Source organism: Lepisosteus oculatus, chromosome 11 (genome assembly GCF_040954835.1).
Source record: "Lepisosteus oculatus isolate fLepOcu1 chromosome 11, fLepOcu1.hap2, whole genome shotgun sequence".
In the NCBI taxonomy this organism is placed as follows: domain Eukaryota; kingdom Metazoa; phylum Chordata; class Actinopteri; order Semionotiformes; family Lepisosteidae; genus Lepisosteus; species Lepisosteus oculatus.
Window position 1 is genome coordinate 900,296 of NC_090706.1, and position 24,785 is coordinate 925,080.

Here is a 24,785-nt window from a genome sequence, read left to right on the forward strand (position 1 = left end):
GACAGGACGTCACGAGCTGGGTCAGACTTCAGAAGCCGTGCTACCACTTGCAAATTCAAGAGCTCAAAACAAACAGACATGCTACGGTGGGATTTCCTTCTCTGTACTACCTCTACAGGGATGATTAGCGAAACACGGAAGGATCTTGTTGTTTCGGTTGATTATTTTTTGTTTTAGAAAAGTACTCGTTGAATTTATTTGTGTTTTTTTACCTTTTCCTAGTTTGCTCCCTCTGGGCCGGCTGACTGCCTGGCTACAGTCAAACTATGACAGAAAACATGCAATTTGAACGAAACCGATCCAGAAGTAGAGAGACGGTTTACTTGAACACTGTCACAGACTGCTAAAAAAACACACTACTGGACAGAACAAGCAAGCAAGCACTGGAGACTGAACTGTTCGCCCGGGTGGCACAGTGAGTCTGCTGACAGTGGGCCTCATGCCCACACGCGGTTTCCCTCTCCCCTGCGATTCTGTCACTGTTTCCCGATCAGCCCTGACTGATGCTCAGCAATCTCTCCCCTTGACTTATACAGTACCATCATATCTTTGCAATAATTTGTGTAATCGTTTCGCTTTCTATAGTCATATGAGTTGATACGTTTAGTTAGCCCTCTTTCCACTACTGAGCACACATGCTTTCAGGCACACACCCGGGCATGTGCTGTGGAAATTTTAAATCTCATCCCCTTATTGCACTGTATTGAAGACTGATGTCAGTCATGTTAAGTATCAACTGCAGGGCAGTTTTGATTCGCACGCCAGCTCAACAGAACGTTTATCTAGAGGGCCCATCATGCCTGCATCCCTCTTGTGATCATGTTTTGCACAGAGTTCGATGAGAAGACAGCCTTCGCTACTGCTGTGGGGCAGGATTGCAGGGGAGAGAGACTCCGCATGGCTTCTTCTGAAAGAGGAAGCTTGCCAGAAAGACAGAGACCTGGACTCCCGCGGTAACACTAAACCAGAATGATGCAATTAAAAAAAGACAGGATAATATTCAAATGAAACAAAACGATGGTTTGCAAAAGTAACTGATGGAATGGGCTTGGGATGCTACAGTTTTAATTTTAGGATTGGTTTTAGTTGTTCAGGCTTTGTAGTTCCTTGTGGTCAGTTTTTAAAACAGATTGATTTATTCTTTGAGTCAAAAACTACCAATACGGTCTCGTGCTCACTGGCCTGATTTTTCACCTCAATTACACAAGCACTGTACATACAGTACCACACTCATTCTACTATAAAAACAACAAACTGACTATCTGTGCAACATCTTTAGGAGCCTAAACTTCTCTACTGGTGCGTCATGCTTACGTTGGCTTTCTTGATAAATGAAGGTCATTTTTCGTTTATTTGGGACTTCTGTATGTCTCGGAGGTGTAACCTGCACAGCAAATATTGAGCCAGTGAGAGTTTTCTGTGGGGCTGTATGCACACGTCACAGGGAAACAGGGACACTTTTAAATGAGGGAGGAAGGTAATTGAGTTTGTTCCAGCGCTGTCGGGATGAGATGAGAGATCACGAGAAACATTCAGATGCTATGAACGCACACATGACAGACAGGACCCACTGGGGGGTCCGGAAGCAGACAGGAGTCTGAGAGCAGCGTGTGACAGAGTCTTCCACAAACACGGCTCCTTTACTGGGGGAGTGAAATGTTTGTGTTTGGCACTACTGTACATCACCACCTCCTCTGGGCTCCGCTGACTAAAAGCTCACGCCTTTTTATGTTTTCACGTTATTTTCAAGATCAAAAGAAAATGAAAGACAACCTATGTATACTGCATCTACTTATTACACATTTGGAAACAAAAAGGGAATTCATTTTGGCCAGAGAATAGTCAACATTTCTGTACACAAAGTTTCTCTGAGCTTCTAAACTAAAAAAAAAGCAAGATGGGCTGAATGACCCTGTCTTGTTTGCAGCTTTTCAATGCTCATATAAACCACTAATGAAGATAGTCCATTATAACCTTTTTAGAGTTTGTTAGAACTAGAATTGGAACTTTTTACCTAGCGTTTCTGTTTAGTGGAAGAGAAGTGTGAGTTAATGATGTGCTTGGATGTTTTCAGTGCCCCCAGGTTAGTCTGTCGGGGCTAAAGCAATGGCAGTAAACACAATGAGATGTAATCAAAATTTATCATGCTAACACATCCCCCCACAGGCCCAAGAGGTCAAGCAAACTCTGTGAACAATGACTCTGGCACAGTCAGAGGAATGAAGGACAGTGATTCTGTCCTGCAGTGCTGCTGGATGAGGCTCGACTGCAGTATACTTGATACCCACCATGTCTGAAAAGAGAATCAGGCCAGTTCTCTGGCAGAGAGAAGAAAGCTTCACCCATCAGAAGAATATTAATTTGTATCTGCTGCATGAGAGAAGGTCAATGGGACTGGAGAGAATATTGTCTAACCCTGGCAAAATTAGAGGAGGATTTCAAACAGGAGCATTTCTGTTTCCCTGCAGTTAAGATGAAGATAGTCATTTTGCTAAGGAGCACATACATATACTGTGGTGTATACATATACTTTAGTATATGCAGTACATTAGAGTAGTATACTGTATATCATGAACTGCTGGGAAAAGACTCTCCCCTTTTATCATTTACCCTGTTTTCAGAACTAAGGGCGACACTAACCAGGGACACACGAACCCCTGACATCAGTCTAGCAGGGCATTTGTACAGCTCTAATCTGCTTTTCAGTGCTTGTTTCTGTTGTGGTTTCGCTTGTCTGCTGTGCATCTCAAACCCCTGCGCTCGGCCATGGCAGTATGGTGCCTCCCTCCGCCTGGCAGCGCTGCCTCACTTGGGGCTCGGGGCTCAGGGCGCTCGGGGCTCAGGGCGCTCGGGGCTCAGGGTGCAGCGCAGTGAAGCGCTGGGCAGTGCGTACCCCTCGCTCGCCAAGCGGGAAGCACACGCAAAGTCATCAACTGCTATCTGCCCTGCTTTGAAATCTATACCACCCGAGGCGCAGATTGCAATCGGACTCGATCAGGAGCAAGGGCAGACTTAAAAAGGAGAGCAAACTCTTTAAATTAATTACACACTGAGCTAGTGTTTTAAAGATACTCTGGGGCTGGATCAGCGCTCAGAGTCAACGACTTCAAATGGAAAGAGATCTGAAATCCCAGAGCGAGTAACTGGCTACCGGAGAGGAGCGGGGCATGGTGGGGCAGCTGTTTGACAAGGAAGCCTCTTCATTTCTACAGGGAGACCGGCTCTCATGTGCTTTACTTGTCTTTCTGGGGTACGAGTGGCGGGAGTCTGGAGTGATGCCTTATTGAAGGACGGTGATTGGGAAGCAGTTCAGCCTGAGATCCCCAAGGAGAAACACCAAACCTGATTTTAACAGCGCTGTCGCACGTTCAACCTCAGCAAAGGTTTGGTTGAAAAGAAAAGGTCGCCAGTCCTTTGATTTACAAGGACCAGAAACACAGGATGACGCAGCACAGAGGGCTTACTGCCCGTGGTTCGGGACGGCCCGCAGACGCGGGGCAGCGGGTCTTACCTTGCAGGCGGCGGACGGCTCCCTGTACCTGTCGATGGTGTGGAACTTGTGGTTGAGCTCGTGGTACAGCTCCGAGTGGCGCTTCCGAGTGTGCATCACCTTCTGAGACGGGAGAAGAGCGAGAAGACAAGAGCAGGGTGAGAGGACACGGGACCGAGAGCGCGGCGCCACAGGGACAGGGCACAGGGGACAGGGGACAGGAAAGACTAGGAGAGGGAAAGGGCTGGGGACAGGGACTGCTTTGGGCCAGGGGGCTGTCGAAATGGTGAGGGGGTGGGTGGTTGGATTCTGGGGAAGGAAGAGATGTGTGTGTGGATGCTGGTTCGAATCCCGACACACTGACTCAAAATAATATTACAGTCAACGTAGTCCTGCAAAGATTCATTACCACTTCATCAACCAAGAACCAGCACATTCCTCCTCCAAACAGGTATTCATTTCTCCTAATCCTGCATCCTTCAGGAGGTAATTACTGTACCTAGCACTGGAAAGGGACACCCTTGACAGTGTGTGTCCAGGGAGCCGGGCTCTAGCAGGGCCAGGCAGGGGCTGCCCTGTGCTGAAGAAGACACTGTGCCTCAGAGGGCAGAGGACTGGGCCACTGACAGACACAAGTACTGGAGCAAGGCCTTTCACTAGATAATTCTGAATAATCTGTTGAACCACATGTATTGTCAATGACACATTTCTTAAGATGACTGACCACTCGTTACTCCAAGTAAGTGGTGGATTAGAGGGCTCGATTAAGCATATGGGGTGCCAGTGCCTGTCTGCAGGGGTATGTCTCCAGTCAACAAAAGGCTGGTGTCCAAATCCCCAAGGCCAGCAGGCCAGTGGAGTCCCCAGTGTCTGCTTGCTCTTTCCACACGGCTCACCCGCGCTCAGCAGGAAGCCCGGCTGGCCACAGGAGTCTGGGGAGCAGAAGCTCGAGGCGCTGTGCCCCCTGTCCTGAACTGGCTCAGCTGTGCTGGCTGCTGCCCCTCGCACACAGAATCACTCAGCAGACTCAAGAACCGGTTCGTTCAGGCGTGTCTTACCTCGAAATCCAAGTCAGAATATCGTACTCTTTTCCTCTGGAGGGAGGGAGAGAAGACATTATCAATGACAGCAACTCACTCAGTGTATGACCATCATCAAAAAGCACATCCTCCAGGAGAGGAAGCTCTCCAAGTTTGGGGAGCACTGTGCCCCACTGACTTTCAGGCAGCACTTCCTGGCCCACCCCACCAGGGATCCACCCATGTTTCTCAACTACAAATATCCAGTGTCCACGTGAGCATCTGCATCAGGCCCTGCCACATGCAGATCTGTCGGTCTTCTGTTTTGAGCAAAGGGTTTTCTGTTGCAACTGAACAATCATGACAACAAGGCTGATCCTTGATGTCGTGGAGCTGACCTGTCATGTGTGTGTGTACACAGTATATTCAGTATGTAGTTTACTTATGTTCAAACTCTTGTGGCAAATCAATGACTAGTATCAGATTTTACTTCTCCAAAGCTTGTTGGAAAAATCCTGCATCACTGCAGTATTGGTCACTGACACTGAGCTTTGTGTTCGGAGTTTGTTCCATTTTAAAATCTAATATTCAAAGTGTGCCTGGATCTTAGATATATCTGGAGTTATTTGAGTTTAAGAAAGGAAAAAGAAGTAATGAAATCATCTCAGATTTGCCAGTACTGTGCAACACTTCCTCGTTGCATCAGTTCACCTGATCAAAGCAGAGATCATCTTAATATGGACGTTTATCCACTTAAGAAGCAGATGACTTTAAGTTCATGCGTGTTTAATGCACAAAGCATCACTGAATTAGGAAGAAATAACACTGCTCTCAGATTCAGAGACAGAATCAGACTATTGTTCCACTTTAAACCAAAATGAACATTCTTGTCTTTACACAGAGTTTGAAAGGGTGGAGTTAATGCTGCTTTGAAGGTGAGAGGCTGTGACAGTGACCTTGGTGACACACTTACCTTCAGTGCTCCCTGGTCTTATGGTAACGTCCCGCAGTGTGAAAGCACACGCAGGGCTACAGCCCGACCGGGAGAGGGGCGGGGACAGGGGCAGGGGAAGAGGGGGCGGGGTTTAGTCCGTCTCCTTAGTTGCTCTTCGGAGAACCTTGAAGAAGCACAGTAAGGCAGACAGAACACAACCCCTCCCCGCTCAGTCTTATTTATTTAGAAAAATCTGGAAAAATAAAAAAAGTGACCTATTGTTTAGATACAGGGGATTTTCTTTACTTGGATCGTCCTGGAAAGAGGACATTCAACCCCGGTACTCCAGGGTGAACAGCAGGATCCAGCTGAGAGGAGGCTGGGGACGTGCTCCTGTTCCCACAGCTGGGTCTGAGGTACAGCACAACCTACCTGCCAGCCGGCTGCCCTCCTCCCTGAGAGAAACAGGCTGAGTCCACCCCCTCCCTGTCTTAAAGGGTCACCACCCCCTGCTGGCTCTTGTTTCACTGGGTCCCGCCTGGCCTCCGTGCCACAGACCCCCCTGCTGGGTACCTGCCCCCCCGGCACACGCGCTGGTGTCACACCCTACCTGATGCCCGAGGCCAGGCTGCCAGCCGCCGCTGTGTTTGCGCCCGGCTTGGTATCACATCTGGTTGAGTCATCGGAAACACCAGACCCCCGTGAAGGGGCTTTCGCCAGGACCGCCAGTTGTGTCCTGCACACGGTGCCACGTTCTGGGCAATGGCTGTGCTCTAAGCCAGGGGTCATCCTCCTTGGCACCTCCACTCCACTGGGAGAGTGACCCTTAATGGTCCAAGCCCTCTTCAACACCTGGGTGAACTCACCAATGACGATCCCATTCAGTAATGAACTCCTTGGGAGCTCCCCCACCCTGCAGTGGCGTGGGGTGCGAGTGCCGAGGCTCACTGCCCTCGCTCGCGGCTAACGTCCTGCAACCCCTTCAGAGACAGGGGGCGCTGGCACCACTTCGCAGAACGGGATCACTGTGACTCCAGGAGCAGCAAGCCATGCATTACAGGACCGCTCCCTGGCAGCACGAACAGCACTGCCCCAGGGGCCGGCTTTCACAAACCTGCAACAGACTGCGTGCGAGATGGCTTCGAACAGACACTCTCCCGGGAACAAGCCGGACTGAGAGGACGACCGCAAGTCCAGTGGCCCACCTCTCGCAGGACCACGGCTGGCCTGGTACTGAATCACTCATTCAGCAGAGCGGGCTGCTGTAGCAGACCTGCATCGCTAGGTGATAGCTCCATCACCATAGTTACCGTTGTTATTAGAAACAGCCGAATTCCACCATTTCCCAGAGGGGCTGGCTTGGAGATCAAACTAGCTGGGAATGGGTCTGATTTCCCTACTACTATTCTCTCGCCGCAGGTCCGCACGGAAGTGGAAGACATCACAGCCAACGGTAAATGTTCCCTAACGGAGCATTTGGAGGTTTCAATCTGACACCCAGCCCTCAGCTTCAAGGGGTAGCTTGGCAGGAGGGCCTCCAGGTGTCTTCACACCATGCATGCATTTTTAAAGACCGCGCAGGTACTGGGCAAGGAGCTGCTCAGGAGCTATACACCAGCTATTCCTCCAGGACAGGGGTGTGCCAGGGACCAGCTGACTCTCCTCTGCTGTCAGACTCACACGGCCAGCTCTGCTTAGCCTGCCTGAGGCCTGACAGCGCCTGGCCCGTATGCAAACGCCCCAATACTGTGGAACCCGTTTTCTCTGCCGGGCCCTGCTCTGTGGGGCTGGCAGCTGGCTGTGAAATGAGTGCCGGGCAGGGGGGTGACCCTTCAAGCCTGTCTCTCTACTTACTTCCAGAGACCCCACCGACAGAGTGGAGCCGCCCATGTTGCGCGGCATGGTCCTGCTCCGGTCGCCCAGCTCGGAGGCCAGGATCTGGCGCACCGAGGGGTGCGGCTTCAGCTGCAGCCCCTGGGGGTGCTTGAGTGTGCCGTAGGGCTGGTTCAGGTTCACGTCGATGTGGTCCACCGACACGAAGTTGGGGTAGCTCTCCGGCTCAGCGGGGTGGAGGCCGAGGGGCGGCGGGGGCGGCGGGAAGGGCGCGTCGTCCACGGCGATGTTGAGCGGCTTGCCCTGGGGCCGGAGGCTGGCGTGGCGCCGTGGCAGCACCATGTAGTCGCCCTCGGCGCCGGGCTCGCGCGGCTGGGCCCAGCCGAGCTCCACGGAGCGCAGGCCGCTGTCCGTGCACAGGTACACCGGCCCCGTGTGCTGCTGCTGATGCTGCTGCTCCAGGTTGACGTCTTTCTTCAGCGGCGGCTCGCCCAGCTCGTTCAGCCCACTCACCGGCGGCACCAGCAGGCTGGGCGGGGGGATGTTGCCAGGCAGGCTGGCGAAGTTCATGCCCTCCAGGTTGGCGTTGAGCTTGAGGTCGTCCTCGTCGTCCAGGGAGATGCGGGACAGCGTGCCAGTGATGGTCGCGGGGTTGCAGGTGTTCACCTCTTTAAAGATGACTGGAGGAGAGAGGGGCAGGCAGAGAGAGAGGGGTGGGACCAGGTGGGGCAGGGCCCAGGGCTCCACCTCTAAGATGGGGGATCGACAGCTCTTAGTTAAAGAAGGGGGATGCTTTGACCCTTCACATCTGGCTGATCTCTTTGTTTACTGAGCGATGCAGACAAACGTCACTACTGTATTACAGGTGAATGGAGCATCTGGTCACCCTGACCGCTACAGAGGGGAAAGCTGGTCCTTCGTAGCCTGTAACCATCTCTTCAGCATGAAGGAAGAAGTATAAGGTAAATCTGTACAGTACAGACATGAAGATGTCTGTACACTGGCAGTGCGTTACTTTCAGGAAACAGTTATAAAAAGCACAAGGCATTTATTGGTTTTAATAAGCACACAAGATTCAAATTCTCTCCAGACGGAGTTTCAAAAAGATGTACCAGGATAAGTAACAAAACAGTGGCCACTAACACTAAGACTGGAAACTCAAGTTAAATATCTTAAAGGACTTCTGTGTCAAGTGCAGAAACCCTGGTTTGGTTCCTGTCGGTGGAGGAATTTCTAACTCAGCCATATTCAGTTTTAATAACATTATAGGGTCATTTTAGAGAAGGAAATGCGACAAATTTACTTTTTGAAACCTTCCTTTGTGTGACCAGGTAAGTCCACTGAGCAGCAGTTCCTCCTTGAGCCTCGACTTCAGCCATGTGAGCCACGGGCTCAAGGGAACAACAGGAGTGGACTCCCGGGGCTGGAGTTTGGGAGCACTGCGGCCTTTAATTAAGACATTAAATCTCTTCGAGGCAACAAGATCCAATGAAAAACTCCTACTTAAAACTCAGCTAGCTATGGGTATAAAGGGTTTTATTGATATTTGTATAACTGTCATGTACGTGCATGAGTAAACTGCAAACAGAAACCATCAGATTAACCTCTGGCACCTGTTTAGTTCAGTGTCTCCAGTCAATCAGCTCGACTGTGCATTGCAAGAGCTGCCCTTCATGGACATTTTAGACTAGAGTGAGTGCAACTGAGTCACGCAAGAGCACAGCACTTCGCTAAGTGATTTGCAGTATTTTCTACTGCTAGACTAGAAAAGACTAAGGTACCTATTAAGCAAATAACAAACCTAGCACAGCTTGACAACTTACCAGGACTCTCTCTTTCTGAACGGATTTAGAAAATAAAAACAGCAATACATTTTTTAAGACTAGAATAAACCTCTCAATGAAAAACAGCTACTTGACCTAAAGACAAAATAAAAGAACCAAGCTGGGAGTAGAGCACAGACTCACTACTTTAGTAGCCCCGGTGCTACTGAGGGTTTTGTGGGACATAGTTCTGTGCAAAATAATCATGAAAGAAGCAGACAGTCTGGGTATGTGAAATGACAAAATTCTAATGCAAGAAATTGTATATGATTAATAAAGTCATATTTTACTACTGATACAAGAAGCAATATTACAATCAGGGAGGTCTTAGATCCCAACACATCACAGTACATTCAATCTAGATTCCTATCTCTAGCCACCTTCTGTGCTCAGAAGTGCGTCTGTACCTCCACAGGTGACCCTGCCCTTTACACTGACCCAGATATACAAACAAGAGTAACAGGCTCAGCCTGCTGGATTTAAAATGGAGATTTAAATACTTCCATGAATGTGAAAATCTCCAGGTCCCATCTCTTTTTGGTTTTGGTTTGCCAATCCAGATGCAGAATGGAGACTTACTCTCTCCTGTCTGCCTCTTCATCTCTCCTGTTAGACAGTATTTACGTAGGACCACATCACGTTGGCCCCGTCAGCTGCTGGTCACCATCTGAAAGGTCCAGCCTCTTAAACTGCAGAGCTTTCAGGTCTCCCGTCAGACCTGAATGTGCGGGCTGCTTATCTAGTCTAAAGAGGGTGCCCCAGCCCAGAAGTGCACTCCAGAGCTGGGAGGCAGACCACCGAGCCAGTGTGCTGCTGATCATAAAGTACATATTCAGTGTGCTGGAGTTCACTGATCCTGTGCTCTTCATGTCTGACTGGAGTGTGCTTTGATTAAAAAAAAAAACTGAACAAAAAAAAAAGCCTTACCTGTTTGGCAAGCCAGGTCCACATCTTTTTCAAAGTCTGTCTATATGAAGGCAGGAAACAGAAGGTTTAAACACAGAGGAACAGTTAAAGACGGTCACAAGCTTTCTACCCTAATTCTCGCGTTTACTGTACAGTAGCTGATCAGGACACCCTGAAAATTATTAGGAGAAAGTGTTCTTTTACTCGTTCATTGAATAGCGATGGTTTTAGATAAATGGATTTCCTCCCCTCAAACAGTTCAATGTGATTCTTCTTCTATGTCCAGCATGAGAACTCTTTCAGCACTGAATTGTTTGCAAATCTGAACCTCAGGCTGACGTTTAGGCAGTTGAGCCTGGCTGAATGCTTTGTCAAGACCATCTGTGTACACCTGTGCGCTGTGTTAATGTGAATCTAAAAGGGCACATAAGAAGTAATTAACAACAGCAATCCAAGTAGAACATAACACCAATCTGCAATGTGCTAGCCGTGATTATCAGGTAGAAGAGCCACACTTCTTGAGCTGTGCACAACAGAGCAACAGAACGCTTCTGTTGGGAAGCAGCCTCTGCTGTCTGGGAAAGAACTGATTGACAATCACATTAATTAAAGCCATTAAAGCAGAGTGGAGCAGTAATTGGCAGAGCTGAGGACACACAGGGCGAAGCTACAAGGCCAAAAGTTTTCTCAAGTAAGCAGACAGCTAAGCATCCCATTTTACCCCTGAGGGGGCGCTGTTTCATCACAGACACTAGGGGAATGGGTGCTGCTAATATAATAATTCTGTTTGTACTTTGTACAACACTGTACCTAGCTACAGACAACACTGTAGTTGTTGACTATAGCTAACTCTGTTGGTTTAACATTTCAGCCCTCAAGAATGACTTTTCACACTTCCTTTCACACTTTCTTAAACATCTTTTGTCATTCTGAGACTAAACATACATACTGTACTAATATTTCCACTGTCAAATAGCAGTTGAATTATCTCAAAAATCAGAAAAAAATTAGATTCACATGATACTATTTTTGTGAAGTATTTGATTTCAATTTCAATTTTTTTTAGCATGCTGGAAAAGCAGAAATCAAAAAGCTTTTAAAATCCATTTCTGACTCCTTTCATGCAGACCCAGGTGTGTCAACCCACTCAGCCTTCTAATTCTGTAGGTTAGGACACTGGAACTGCTCTTTGTGCCTGGAACGTGCCAAAACAACCAGAACCTTGCTCCTCGCTGGCAGACGAGGACAAAGGACCCTTTCCCTCTCCAGCTGCAAGGTGAAAGTGCTCCTATCTGTTTGCTCCAGTACCGGTACCGTCTCTAGAATCTGGCTTCGAGAGGCGAGTCCCTGCTTTGCTTTAATCAGATCCAAAGTCTGACAGACAGGCTCTTTACAAAAAGTAGTGTCAATTCATGCACAAAAGACACCATCAGCAATGTGTATGAAAGCCTGGGAGAAGGTGCACTGGAGCAGAAAGCTGCTGCACAGTAGTCCCTGAAAGCAGAAAAGCAGGACACGGGTGCGAGGTGGGTGATGGGTGCTGTGATATTGAGTGGGCTGCAAAGGGAGGCTCAGCAGCTGAAACACTGGGCTTTTTCATCTTACGTTTGAGCACAGAATCAACCTCTTCTTGTTCCTTTGCACGAAACACAATCATACAGAGAATGAGATGAAGGAGAGGAAAGGATCAATGAGGGGAAGAGACTAAAAGAAGAGAAAATGAAGGAAAGGAAAATGATGACATGTTATTCACCATGATCTGCACCTGGCCGTTCTTGCAGGAGTCTGGGGAGTTTTCGCTGTCGTCTCCTTTACAGATCCCCATTCTGCACCGCACGACATCCTGGACCTGCACAGCACAGCACAGTGCACTGAGCCCAGCCTACTCTCGCCATTCAGAGTCAATAAAACCCACCGGCAGGGGAGTCCACTGCCGAAATGACAAGAAACTAGACAGGCATGAACCCAGTCTGCTCAAGAACTGCGGCAGGTAAATTCAGAACCGCCAACTGCACCCGCAGGCTGGACACGCCAGTGCTGGGCTCCCCAGCACACAGTTAAAGGAGCAGGTGGGAGCCCCAGCTTTCAGCAGGCGTCTCTGGATACTGGGGTCCCCCCTGATCTCTGTCAGTGCGGGGTGCGTCTCTGCGTTGAGAGCAGGCCAGCTGAGGGGACAGCGTGCACACGTGAGAGAGTGACAGTGGATGAGCCAGGCTCGCGCCCTGTACACTTGGCTTAAGCCTCTAGTCACAGACAGCAATATCTGTTTTTAATAACGTGGCAAAATGAGTTTAAACTCTGGAGTAAAGCACCTCCTTCTTCTGTTTGCGTGTAATTTGTCCAACTCAGCACGTCCTGCTGGAATTGGTCCTTTTTATCATGTCGTGACTACCCAGCGAGCGCCAGCCTTGCTCTTTAATGTTGTGTTTATGTGTGCAACCTCACTGCTTTAATGAAAAGAAATCAAATATCCACCTCCACCCCCTCCAAAAAAACAAAACATATTTACTCTGGTCTCTCACTTCAGATCTGTTGTAGGGCTGTCAACGAGCCTCATGATGATACAGTACCTGCAGGTCAACCCCAGATTAAAAAACCTGCCCCAGAAACTCAACTGATTTTCATTATGACTTCCGGTCTCCAATGTGTGTCTCAGGGTTGCAAGCTGGGCTTTGCTATAGCAGAGCTTCCCTCATGAAACAACTTTAATATCTAAGAGTTTGCAGGAGTCTCTGTCATTATTAAAGAGATTATTAAAGTGAAAGGGAATGCTGCAGGCTAAAGCCTTGAGTATTAGGGGCATGTGCAATGTTGAAATATTTCCCACTAAACTAAATGTTTTGCTCAACATATTCCTGACCTTACAACTGTCCGCCATGGGAAGTTCCCAGTTTTCAAGCTCGCTCTGTGCATTCAGTTTGCTTTGCCATGTGAGTCCTGGGGTATTATCTCTTCACACTGAGCCGCAATGTTCTTGATCTTTCACACAGTCTATGGCAAAGCTCTGTGTCTCACAGGATTAATTAACCACTTTCACATTCAAATTTCCTTAACCAATGCCTTATCATTTTCAAAGTAATGTTGTATTATCATTATAACCTGAAATGGATACCTGTCTCCCTTAGCTTGACTCCTATTCATTCCTCCTCTTTAATTGCAGCAAAAACCCTACATAGACACGCCTCCTCAGGAATTGCTCTCAGCATGTTTCCCACTAGACTGTGCTTGCACCACATGCCACATATTTAGAAAGTCTTCTAAAAGAATTCTTATTAAACATGTTCAGTCTGAACTACTGTGTAATGTTCTATGTTCTGCTTTGCTTTTAGTGTCTTGGGGCCGGGTCGGGACGGGACGGGATGGGCCGGCTCTCGTGTGCAACCATTCTGAGATGAAAGTGCTTCCACGAGGTGCTCAGGAGACCAGTAGTGCACCAGGCAGACGCCAGCCTGATTCTGCAAATCCGTCCCCACAATGCAACCCAACCACAAAGGAGCAGGCAGGAGAGGAAACAACAAGTCTGACACGGAGCGCAGGCCAGCACCTGGGCCGGGCCGCCTCCCCGTCCTGTGCGTACAGAGCGTCGGGCAGCCTCTCACCTCTCGGCGCAGCGCGCAGTGAACAGTGATGATGACGCAGCCCTGGACGGAATCGAAGACGGCAAAGAGCACCTGGAAGAGGATGGAGCGCCGGTCCGTCATGGCCAGAACCGCGGACATCCAGGTGAGAGCCAGCAGGGGGAGCACTACGCACGAGCTCCAGAGCGACGCCCTGCCGGGACACCAGACCGCACTTCAGCCCTTTACAGGCAGAGGGAGCCGCTGGGCTAAGTGACATCACACCTTCTGTAAAGCACTCACTCACACTCGCACACAACAGCACCTGTTTACTGCACAAACACAAGACAAAGACAGGTTGAAGCAGCAGGTTGTGCTGAAGAGAGACTCTACTGAAGCTGGAAAAATAAACATAGGTATGCAATTGAGAATTTGACAATGATAGGAGAATCTTTCACGTTATTAGATTGGACTGGGACTCTCCCTGGCTCCTGAAGTTAATTAGGCAAGAAAAAGCCAGGAATGCATTCTGAATCCAGCAGAGATTGAGGATAATAATGAGTTCTTTCTTTCTAACAAGACTGTATAAATTTGTGGAAGAAAACTCCCCTACAGCTGGCTCCTAGGATGTGGCTTAACCATCACGTGGTACCAACACAAGGTAACAAACATGGAGTAAAAAAAAGAAAAGTAAATCTAATTCTATCTAAAATTCAAATTTTGGAATATCTGTCAGCTTCTTCTCCTTCTCCAAAATCCCGAATCCAAACGTGTAAATTGGGTTCACTGTGCTGGTGTCACAGTTAGGCACAATGCCTTTCTGTGTAGCATTCAAGCTGGCATTGTGGATAAATAACTAATGAGTTAGGTGTAACCTTAACATTCTGTTAATGAGCGTCGGATTGCTCAGTTCTGTGCTGATAAACGCTGCTTGAGTGAGGAATATTTTCCCAGCTCCGGTAAAAGGTTCTTCCACATTCCTGTGTGTAACACCTCTGCGTTATTCCACTGTGACAGTGATGCATGCGGATAATTCCCAGACTTGGACTAATTGGAATAACAGCTCCATTAGCACATGGACTGGAAACCTCCAGCACAGTTCATGTCAGGATCTGGGAACAACTAGGAATCAAAAACTAGGAAAAGCAACAGCATTCAATGGCTGCAACTTGGGGCAACCTTGTTGTGAAATTGAACTGAATATTCAAAACTTCCTACAGGACATAGAAAACACTTAAAAATGATTTTTAATCTATTATCTATTATCTCTACATTTTAGAGCTATTATTTCAGGCATCCAGCCTGGGAGCTTAGATCACTCCCACAAAGCAGAGCTCACAGAGTACCCACAACCTTTAGTTCTAAATCCTTCACAACTCTATGCTTAGATAGGGTGTCCTCAAGGGAAACTGCAATAAACTACAGCAATATCACAACTCGGAAAACCTGCACTAGACAACAGATGTCTAAATACCACTTTACAATGGGAACAGCTTGCTGAGCAGGAGACCCAGTCCATAGTGTTAATGGAACAGGCCGATAGGCAGATTCCCTGGCACGCGCCAGACAGCCGAAGAAGCACCGACATGCCTGGAAACCTTGCGTTTCACTACCCCGACAGCCGTAACTGGGAAGCTCTTAAGAAGCGCCCAGCTCCTGAGCGATTCCCTGCGGCCGGGCCCAGCGAGCACACGGCTCTCAGCTCCGGGGGGCAGGCCGGAACGGGAGCGCTGCGGAAAGGCTGCATGCCGGGGGGGTGCGAGAGTCACCCTGCTAGGAATGTAGCCATGGAGGTGGCTGGTACTTTGAGGTGCAAAAGAAGCCACAGGGGCCGCAGAGAGCCCGTCTGGTTCTTTTCTCTTTAAAGAGCAAACGGGCTTCTCTTTCTGCAGAACCAGTCAGCTGAGCAAACCACAGACGTGCGGCTGACTGGTGGACACATCGTGATGTTGATTAAGGTGGCATGACAGCGAAAGGCAGAGTATTTTCTGGGTCAAGACTGACACACGTTCATGTTCAATCCGCAGACTATTCCAGTATTGCACTTTCTGCCGCTGTGCGATCTTTTTTTTGCTGAAGAATGGTCAAGCCTTTTCTGAAAAAACGCTGGGCTGTGCTGTAAATATGAAAGCTTGACACCACGCAATGATGCATCAGCAGAAGCAGCAGAAACCGCAGTAGTAGTAGGACACGTACTGTAGCTCCACATGCAACTGGGTCTTTTTTTTGTTCACGGTCTTTCAATTCTTTGTTCATTGACCTGGCACACAGGAGACACAGCCGTGCCAGCTAATCTGAAAATCCGAAATGAAGAATCAACACGAGCTCTCAGTCTGAGCTGTTGTCTGCAGGAAGAGAGAGTGCCAGCCCGGCTCTTTGAAGAGGAGGCTGTTTCTTACGGTACAGAGAGAGAGGAGATGGAATGGGACTAACATGGCACTGCTGGCGGTGGAGGTGGACAGAGCTGTGCTCGAGATCACCCCACACTTGGAACATTTGAGAAGCAGTCTGCTACGCGGCTCATTCGCCTGGCTTCAGAGCGGCCCAAACACAGAAAACAAGGAAACACGGACAAACAGGAAAGGAAAGTGAGGGAGGAAGAGAGGAAGAAAACCACACACGTGGGGGGGAGACAGACGCACAGACGAGACGGACGATAAAACAATCCGAGGAAGGGACAGGGAGGGAGAATGAGAAAGAAAAAATGTTTTTAAAGGAAACCCAGCCAGTGAGAATACAATGCACAAAGCAGCAGAGAAGAGCATGAGTCCAATCACAGAACATCGATAATAGAAGAGCAAAGCTCTAGTTTCATGCAGAAATGTGTAACGAGGGAGCTGCAAAGTAGTAACATTCCTAGTTCACGCTGGGAAGAATCCGGTCCCTGGAGCACGGACCCAGGACAGGGCCGCCGGATGTGTGTGGAGAATAGACATGCCCATGAGCTCTGGGGTGGGAGTGTTCAAGGAGCTTCAGAGATCACAATTTTCGAAAATTTCAGGGGGGACCCTAGCTAAAATGAGCTAAAGACAGTCCAGTCTTCTGTACAGAATACCAAGCGAGCAATGCTACAGGCATTTGAACCTCATCTATTTTGTTCTTAGTTTTGTAAACAGATTTATTCACTTCAGCATCAGGCCTGTTCATTTATTATGTCATGGCTCTCTTATTGGAGTCATCCGTGCACTGGGTACATGTCGTTAAACCAGCCCGCCTTGATCACTGGTAGATCACAGGGGAGAAATGATCACGGAGGTTTAAATCGCTACAATGTGGACTGAGTGTCTGATAAATCTGTCTCTCTTCACTATTTAGGTCACCCGAACAGCTGAGCTGCTTCACACAGGCATTTTCTCCACCTAAAAACCTGACGCGAGTCCAAAACAGTTTGACAATGGTTTGGGCAAACTTTCAGAGCAGGCCTGAAATTTATTTTCATCGTTTACAGAATGACTGAATACGAAAGAACCAGGGGCATTTCTGTCCCTTCCCTCCCCAGCCTTCTGCCCTGGGGTGGAATTTAAAAACAAATGGAAGCAGGAAGAATTGAGAAGAGCACAAGACAGGAGGAGGCTCTGTTCCTGGCCTTTTGCAGGTTGTTGGGAAATGCCGAGTTGCTTGTGGGCAAAGTGATGGCTCCAGAGAGGTGTACCCAGGGACTGGGGTCTGTCAGGTCTGTCCTGCTAGTGAGCTGTCTTACTGGAGCACACAGAGAGCAGGAAAACAGGAGGTAAGGCTGACATGGGAGTGCAGGCGGTCACCTCTCGGGCACGCTTCACAGCTGAACTCCAGTCCTCAAAGCCAAACATGATTTATAAAATAAAATCAACAGCCTGACTGGAGTGCTGCAGTGAGGCTGAGGAAAATATCTGCACTGATTGGTAACCCAGCCTCATTAAGTCTCAAGAGGGTTTTGGAACATCAAAAGCTGTAAATTGTGCAAATTGCATCAACAGACAAAATGAGATGAGATAAGGCTTTAAAGAGCTGTTGTCAAAATTCCGGAAGCACCTCATTAAAGAAATTGCCCACAAAATTATATATGTATATACTGTATCTGATCCCAGCAGATGAGGTGATGAAACTTAAAAGAAGCTTTTTAAACGAATGCTGCACCGGTTAATTCAGCTATTTCTGAAACAGCCTTTTGATAACGTCCTGAAGAAATGCCTGAATCTGAAGGAAAGTCACACCGCTGGGTGCTGGCAGCCACAGAGCCTCCTGTGGTGAAACAGTTCTGACACTGTGTATTTTCTGCTGTCCAATTCAAGACTAGTAAAAATATCTTGATTGTATGTTTATTGTTTACATCGTAACCTCCAGATAAGTGAGACAATTTAACTCTGTGAAGCTGCTGAGTTTAATCTTTTCAATGACAAGTTCAGTATGTACAGTGCCTGCATCCTCCTCCTGCTCAAAATACTGCATTACACATTTCTGTGCCTCTGTATGGTTTTTATTTTCTGTAGCGTTATTACTGACTCCAGATCAAATATCAGGGATACAGCTGATGACATCTTCAGATACGAAGTGCTTTCAGAAGATTTCTTATTAAATTCCATTAAATGTATAAATGTATTGTTATTTTATCATTGTAGAACCAGTTTATTTGAAAAGTGGGATAAATCTGAAATGGTTATATCACAACTGAAGGTCAGATCGTTAAGCTTTGCAGCTCCCCAATACATTGGTTCTATCAGCTAGATTAGACGTGAAAGAAACCTCTAACAGTTATCACACGGATATACAGTACAGCAGGCATGGAAAGTTGCAAATATCCAGGAACAGAAACACCAGTCTGGCTCGCAAGCAGGTGGAGTTGGAGGGGACAATTGAAATCACTCAGTGAAGCTGATTACATGAGCTTTTTGTTCCTTCTTAACACCTGTATAAAGCTAAGTGATGCTGCCGAAGGAGAGTGCACTGACATAAAACAGGCAATAAAATATTGCTGCAGTGTCCAATCTAGTCAAAATGAAGAGAGAGGCACTGGGGAGTGCTGGCACAGCACTGCAGATCTCTACCGGCTGGAAAAATGATCTAACTACAGAACCAGCGTTAACATTTCATGAGGTTGTTTTATGTTCTCAACGTCCAAAGACACTGCATGAGCACCAAGGCAAATGTCCTCCTCTCACAAACAAACTTGAGTTGCTTAAAAAGTCTGCACCTAAATATAACTCTGGAGTAAAATCAATTCAGTCATTGAAATTAGTTAAGACCTGAGTGAACTCAGCCAATGACAATGATGGACTTATTTACTGTGTGTGAGTACAGAGAGAAAATCACAGAGTCATTTATTCAATTGAGTGGCTTAAATGGACCTATCAGAGCTTTATTGCAAACACATAAGAGTAATTATGCCACAATTAGAACTGAATAGAGTATTTTATTTTCTATACAGCTCCCAAGGTAAACACAACAACCAATCAATAATATTCCATTAATAAATCTGTCATAAAAGGCATCATTATCCCGAGCTCCTTAATATTATATCAAGTGAGTTTGTCCATAGCAGACCGTAATCTGAGTCAATAAAAACAGACTGTATTCTCAAAGGTCACAGCTGCCTGGTAGCAATATTGTAAGTACGTGCCTGTGACTTACTTACTTACTGTGACACTAAGCATAGCTCAGAACCTACTTAGTGGTGCATCAAAAATGCAACGATCTCAACAGACAAGAACGAGCTTATGGTGAAATGTATCCAAGATTAAAAACAAACTCTGCGAAGCTTTGTCAGTGGCCAGGACTGGCCCTGGATATTTTAAACCCTCCTTGCTTTTCAATTCTCACTAGTGCGCTACTCTTCGGGCATACAAATGACGTGATGGCTTCAATTCACTCCCTTGTGCCTTCACTGTACCTACCCGGCTCGCTGCTTTTTGGACTTATCTGAAATCCCATCTCTGGACATCAGCTTGTTGAAAACCACGATGCCGATCAGCATGTTGACCTAGAGGGAAAGATCCTGCCGTCACTCTCAGGTGGTGCTCAGTGAATTCAGGGTTAACACAGGGGACTGCAAATTCCACGAGCAAACCCTTTGGATCCAGGAATACAGCAATGGGGGTGTTAATAACCCAGTAGGGTTGAGTCACCTGTAGTTTGTCACAGTCTTTTTTCTGAGAGTTTAATCCACTTTTTTTGGCAGTGCAATGCACAGTATTCGAACTACATGTAACAGCCACCTTTAGTACACTCCTGTAAGATGAACTCCAACTTGATTACAGTACAGTATGTGAGCCTGGGTTTGCAAGTCATGACATCTCCTCTCTTGCAAAAGTTCCCAGGACTGCAGACCTGGGCTGAGGGATGCAAGCTGTCTGTGGGCATCTTTAGCTGATTTGAAGAAGGAGACTGTCATACAGTATGCCCCAAGATCACTGTACTACAGTATGTCATTCAGTGAGTCAGAGCCTCTTTGTAAATGACACAACACATTTCTCTACAGCACATATTCCACTGCCTTTCTTCCCTGGAGCACATAGTCTTTTCTTAGGGAGAAGGGGGGAGTTTATCAAACCCCTAATATGCTGTCTTGTGTTTTTGTCAACACATCTTTAATAAGGCCTTCAGTTTGATTGTGATTATGCCACATCTCCAGCCCCACAATCCTAGACGGCACAGTGGCCCTTCTCCATGCTGGCCAATAACACAGGCCTGCCTTGACCACTCCTCCCTCATGTCCTGTAGCTCTCTCCTTCTGGGATTGCCAAGAGAGAGACGTAAAAAAACAGCATCTTTCCAACTGCATCCATACCGGGTGTGGAGGAAAACTCTGTTCTCATTCCAGTCAAGAACAGCAGGATGACAAACAGCAATGGCTGTTATTCTGCCATTTGCCTTTGAGAGGGGATTCATTATTTTTCATTAATTGCATTACTCTTCCCAGAGCTTGGCTTCAGTCTCAGCTGCCTGACTGCACATACAGTACCATTCTGTTTCTGGATAGCAATAGGTACACTGACTAACAAACAGCCCCCATCAAACCTTACACTGGCAGCCACTCATAACACATCCTAAAATTGCTTCTTTAATGCGTTTGTTCCTGAGGATTTCATTTATTCAGAAGTTTATTGTTATTTAATTACAGTGTATTTTTGCACGTACTTACTGAAGGATTCTGCTATGTAGTGTAACTTGGTCTCCATGGAGAAGATTGGATTTATTTATAAAAGGAAATTGGATTCTTGCTGTAAAGTTTAAACTGCCCCAGCTTTTAAACTGGAGAATTTTAAGATTTACTCATCATTTTATAGGCATGGCTGATAGTTGTTAGGATCTGTATTGAAAATAAATACTCAGGGGCTCTCCTTTCCAGCTCTAAATATGTGACAAGACAGACATATGGAAAATAGTCTGTAAATCCTTTCAGAAAAACAAACAGCATTACCAAGAATATTGGATGTAAATATACAGTATGCACAATGTTTTGAAATAATTCTAAACTGTTTGATTTCACAGCTATGAATCACGACTCCCGAGAATCATGGCAAACACTTCTGGCAGGATGTATTCGCTTTCCAGTCCAGATGCACAAAGAGGAGCCTACCAGCACAATGACAGCTGCCGGACCCACAAATGCATACAGCAGGCCCCCCTCCAGGGACAGCCAGCAGCTGGAAGAGGAAAGACAGGGATCAGTCATGCAGAGTGTGCAGGAGGGCTAAGGGCTCGGGGCCCATGAACACAGGGTGACGGAGCTCAGCTCTCCGGTACAAACAGCTGCATCCTTGAGGAGGCACAGGGACTCGTGCTCGAGCATCGACCTGCCATGTGTGGCAGAACCTCTTCCAATAGGAATGCTAGAATCTCAGTTCATTGGGAAATACAGAAATCAAGAGAAGCTCCAGCACCTAGACACTTTAGACACAAATTAAAAACAGTGTTGTTTACATGGCTAGCAATTCATTATTTGAATCTATAATCACATTACAGTCACTAAAACCTTTTGTTTCTAACTTGACATGACTGTTTAGCCTTTTTATTTTTACAATACTTCCCAATGTCATTCTTGCTCTTAGCTCTTTTTTAAGTGTGATTATAACCAATGACCATTTATAAAAAACAGGACCTGACAGCCGCATAACCCTGGTCCCCTTTGTGTTTGGTCAGCACCATTCTGCCATTTGTCCATCACTCTGAGGTGCCCCCAAGTGGAATTCACAAAACACAAACACAGACACAACATTCTTCCACATACAGAGTAAAATGGGAAGAATGCTGTCAATTCCCACACAATACGAAATACAAGGAGACAACTAAAATCCATTAAAAATATAAAGCATTACAAGGTCTGATTGCAACCCTGTAGTCTGCCAGAGAGCTGAAATAATTAAGCCATTTTTGTAGGAGAACTGGTGATTCTTAGCTTGCAGAACATGGTATTCTTCCTGAAAACCGATTTAGTTATTAACTTTTCTTTTTCATTTGCATCCACATGAAAGGCCTCTGTGTTTGTCAGCTTCTTTAGCAAATCAAAGGCACTCACTAGCTCGCCGTTCCATATCCCCTGGCTCGTGTGAAGCCCACAGATACAGCTACCACTAATGCTGGCAGACCTGGGGGACAGAGGGCAGGGAAACCATCAGCACCGGAGCACCTAATTTACTGTTAATGCTGGTTTTATCACCTGAAAAAAAAAATCATTTTAAAATCAACAGTGGTGAGAAAGATCGGTCTGTAGTTATCGTATAGAGAGGGTTAATTGAAGTGGTTTTCCCATTTCCTGTACTTCCATGAAAGGAGCCTCTCTTACTCCTTTACACTTATTTATTCAGTCACAAGCAGCATTCAGCTGTGCTCTGATGTGTTAAAAACTGTTTTCTCCTCTGTAATTTCACACCCATCTTCCCATTTACAACTTCTCTTGCATCGCAGCCCATCTAATGCGTGTCTGCTGTCATGTAAAGTTGCTTCATTATATATTGATTAGCTGCATCAATTAGATTTCATTTCAAAACCACGACTTAGACTTCAGTATAGCTAATGAGTTTCCTCTGAAATATTCATGTAATTAACAATATGCTGATTAACTTTGCAAATTAAATGCAATTAGGAAAAATTAATTACAAAAAAGAGGTAATAACAAAATTAAAAAATCCAAATGTACCACAAACAAGATGACATGTTTTCTACACTATATTAACCAATTACTACCTGGAAGCTCATACCACCTCTGAAGGCATCAGCTACAGTCACACAATGAATTATCGTACTGCACTAGTTCTCACATAAGAATCACATTAAATAATGGTAATAGTGCTTATTATACACTACAATTAGATTTGAATCATTATTATGTGCAACTCATTTTATTGTCTGAATGTTATTGTACATTATAAATTATAATGTATATAAACATTACATCATAATGAGTTTCCTCATTGTATAAGTACTTAAATATCCAGAGTCCTCTGCAGAACAGAGATGATGCAAGAAAATAACGTTCTTCTATGTTCTGACTTATGTGACACCTTAAGGACAAATAGCAATGGGTTGCTGCGTCTGAGTGTGTCAGAGAAGCCATACCCCAGCCCAGGCACAGAAAGCGCTTGCGAATGAGGCGTGTCCTGATCTTGCCAATCACAGCCAGGTAAGACTGCCACGCCTCCGTCAGCACCCAACAGAACGACGACAGGAAGAAGAAGTGCAGAAAGGCAGCAGTCATGGTGCACAGGCCCTGCAGAGCAGAGAGCAGGCAGGACAGAGGGAGAGTTGCAGAGAAGCAGACAGAGGTGCTTTTTTTCCATGTTTAAACCATCCTTACCACCACTGAACTTTACAAGAGAATCACATAACGCACAATGTGCTTTTAGGAAGGGCACAGAAATATGCACATAATATGCTACTGTTGTGAAGCAAAACCTGTAATCTGTCAAACATCAGACAACCCACCAATCAGTCTCCCTTATTGTGGCTTGATCACAGTGATGCTTAGTAAAATCCAGTTATGTAGAGGAAACCATTCTACAAACTGCAGGAAACCACAACAAAGCACTGTGCGAGCACGGGAGCATCATGAGAACTAACTGAGGTAAAGGCTGCAGGATGTGGCACGAACACATGTGGCAGATCACCAGAGACCTTGCGTGTGCAGGACACGAGGATTATAAACGTCAGAAAAACAGTCAAGCCAGACACACTGGTTTGGCCCAGATATGTGTCCCCGGACTGGTAGAGAGTTATCAGACACGGTTTAGCTCTCTCACTACATGTAGCCTGACAGCTCCTGTCTTGCACACATTGATGGTCCCTCCAGCCCAGGACCATGCTATGCAGAGTTCTCACTTTGGGGTACTGTGTTACTCAGGTCCTCTACAAGGCACAGCAGAGGCCTGTGATGGGTGTCAGCATTGCAATGCCACAGAAGTGCTGTTGTGTGTTAAAAGCAATTCTATATTTTACATTCCCCTAAGTCACACATCTGAAGTTGAATTGTTTTTGGGATGATAAATATCTAGTCAAAGTGTAAATGGTTTTGTTATGGTTTCAGTATGCTGACTGCAAAGGCTTCTAATGGCAAATGCATCCAATTCTTAGCACAGTGGAGAATTTCTACTTTCTATTAACTGATATCCAGCTGGAATGTTTAGAGAGTCTTTCATGAATGCATCGGGCTGGTAGTGTTCACACAAACCGTCTCATTCTGGTTTCTACAAAGGAATGACTGGGATTCGATAGAACAAAAAAACAAATCCAAAACTAGGACTGTTCTAAATCCTACTGGTCCAACTGCGAGTGTTGTTTAAATATTAATGTCTATAGGCCTAATTTCTTATCAATAACACTCGGCACTGTAAGACATCAACAGCAGGTGCCTAACAAATACCCTGAAGCAAATCTGTTAAGAAGAAAAAAGAGGCCAAACAGCTTGCAAGTAAGTTTACTGATCTTACTGATTGAGAGCCTTCTTTCACCCAGGAGGCAGGCAGAAAGAGTCAATAGGTTGGTCAGGGAGACCTTGACCACCCTCAGCCCAGGGCTCTCAGCATGGATCTCACTGCAGAGCACATCGATACACTTCAGGTCCTGCCAGCTACAGGCATCTTGCTAAAACAATACTAATGAAACCAAAAAAAGCAAATACATATTTATCAAGTCTGCAAGCATGGAATATTCAGAGCCTGCCGTTGGCTTAAGTATGAATAAACCCTGCAGCTGGCAGAACCTGCAGCATATTAAGTTACTGTGCAATGGGAGTCCTGTCTTCAGATATTC

General features: G+C 46.5%; 1 protein-coding gene across 16 annotated transcripts in view; it reads right to left on the reverse strand.

The window, feature by feature from the left end:
* adgrb2 (adhesion G protein-coupled receptor B2) overlaps window positions 1-24,785 on the reverse strand; it is a 164,212-nt gene that overhangs the window by 5,503 nt on the left and 133,924 nt on the right. For 10 of the 16 annotated variants that reach the window (XR_011190951.1, XM_069195381.1, XM_069195378.1 and 7 more), the window contains 11 exons: window positions 23,097-23,247; window positions 22,057-22,126; window positions 21,118-21,184; window positions 19,433-19,518; window positions 15,996-16,094; window positions 13,605-13,776; window positions 11,759-11,854; window positions 10,027-10,066; window positions 7,298-7,956; window positions 4,549-4,584; window positions 3,512-3,613 (listed from right to left, as the gene is read on the reverse strand). Coding sequence is in view for 15 of the 16 variants with exons in the window: in XM_069195381.1 (XP_069051482.1) it covers window positions 3,512-3,613; window positions 4,549-4,584; window positions 7,298-7,956; window positions 10,027-10,066; window positions 11,759-11,854; window positions 13,605-13,776; window positions 15,996-16,094; window positions 19,433-19,518; window positions 21,118-21,184; window positions 22,057-22,126; window positions 23,097-23,247 (1,578 nt within the window). In the remaining variant the exon portion in view is untranslated. Of the gene's footprint in view, window positions 1-212; window positions 265-1,314; window positions 1,385-3,511; window positions 3,614-4,548; window positions 4,585-7,297; window positions 7,957-10,026; window positions 10,067-11,758; window positions 11,855-13,604; window positions 13,777-15,995; window positions 16,095-19,432; window positions 19,519-21,117; window positions 21,185-22,056; window positions 22,127-23,096; window positions 23,248-24,785 lie in introns of all 16 variants that reach the window. The other 6 variants (XM_069195392.1, XM_069195385.1, XM_069195386.1 and 3 more) reach the window with 5 other exon arrangements.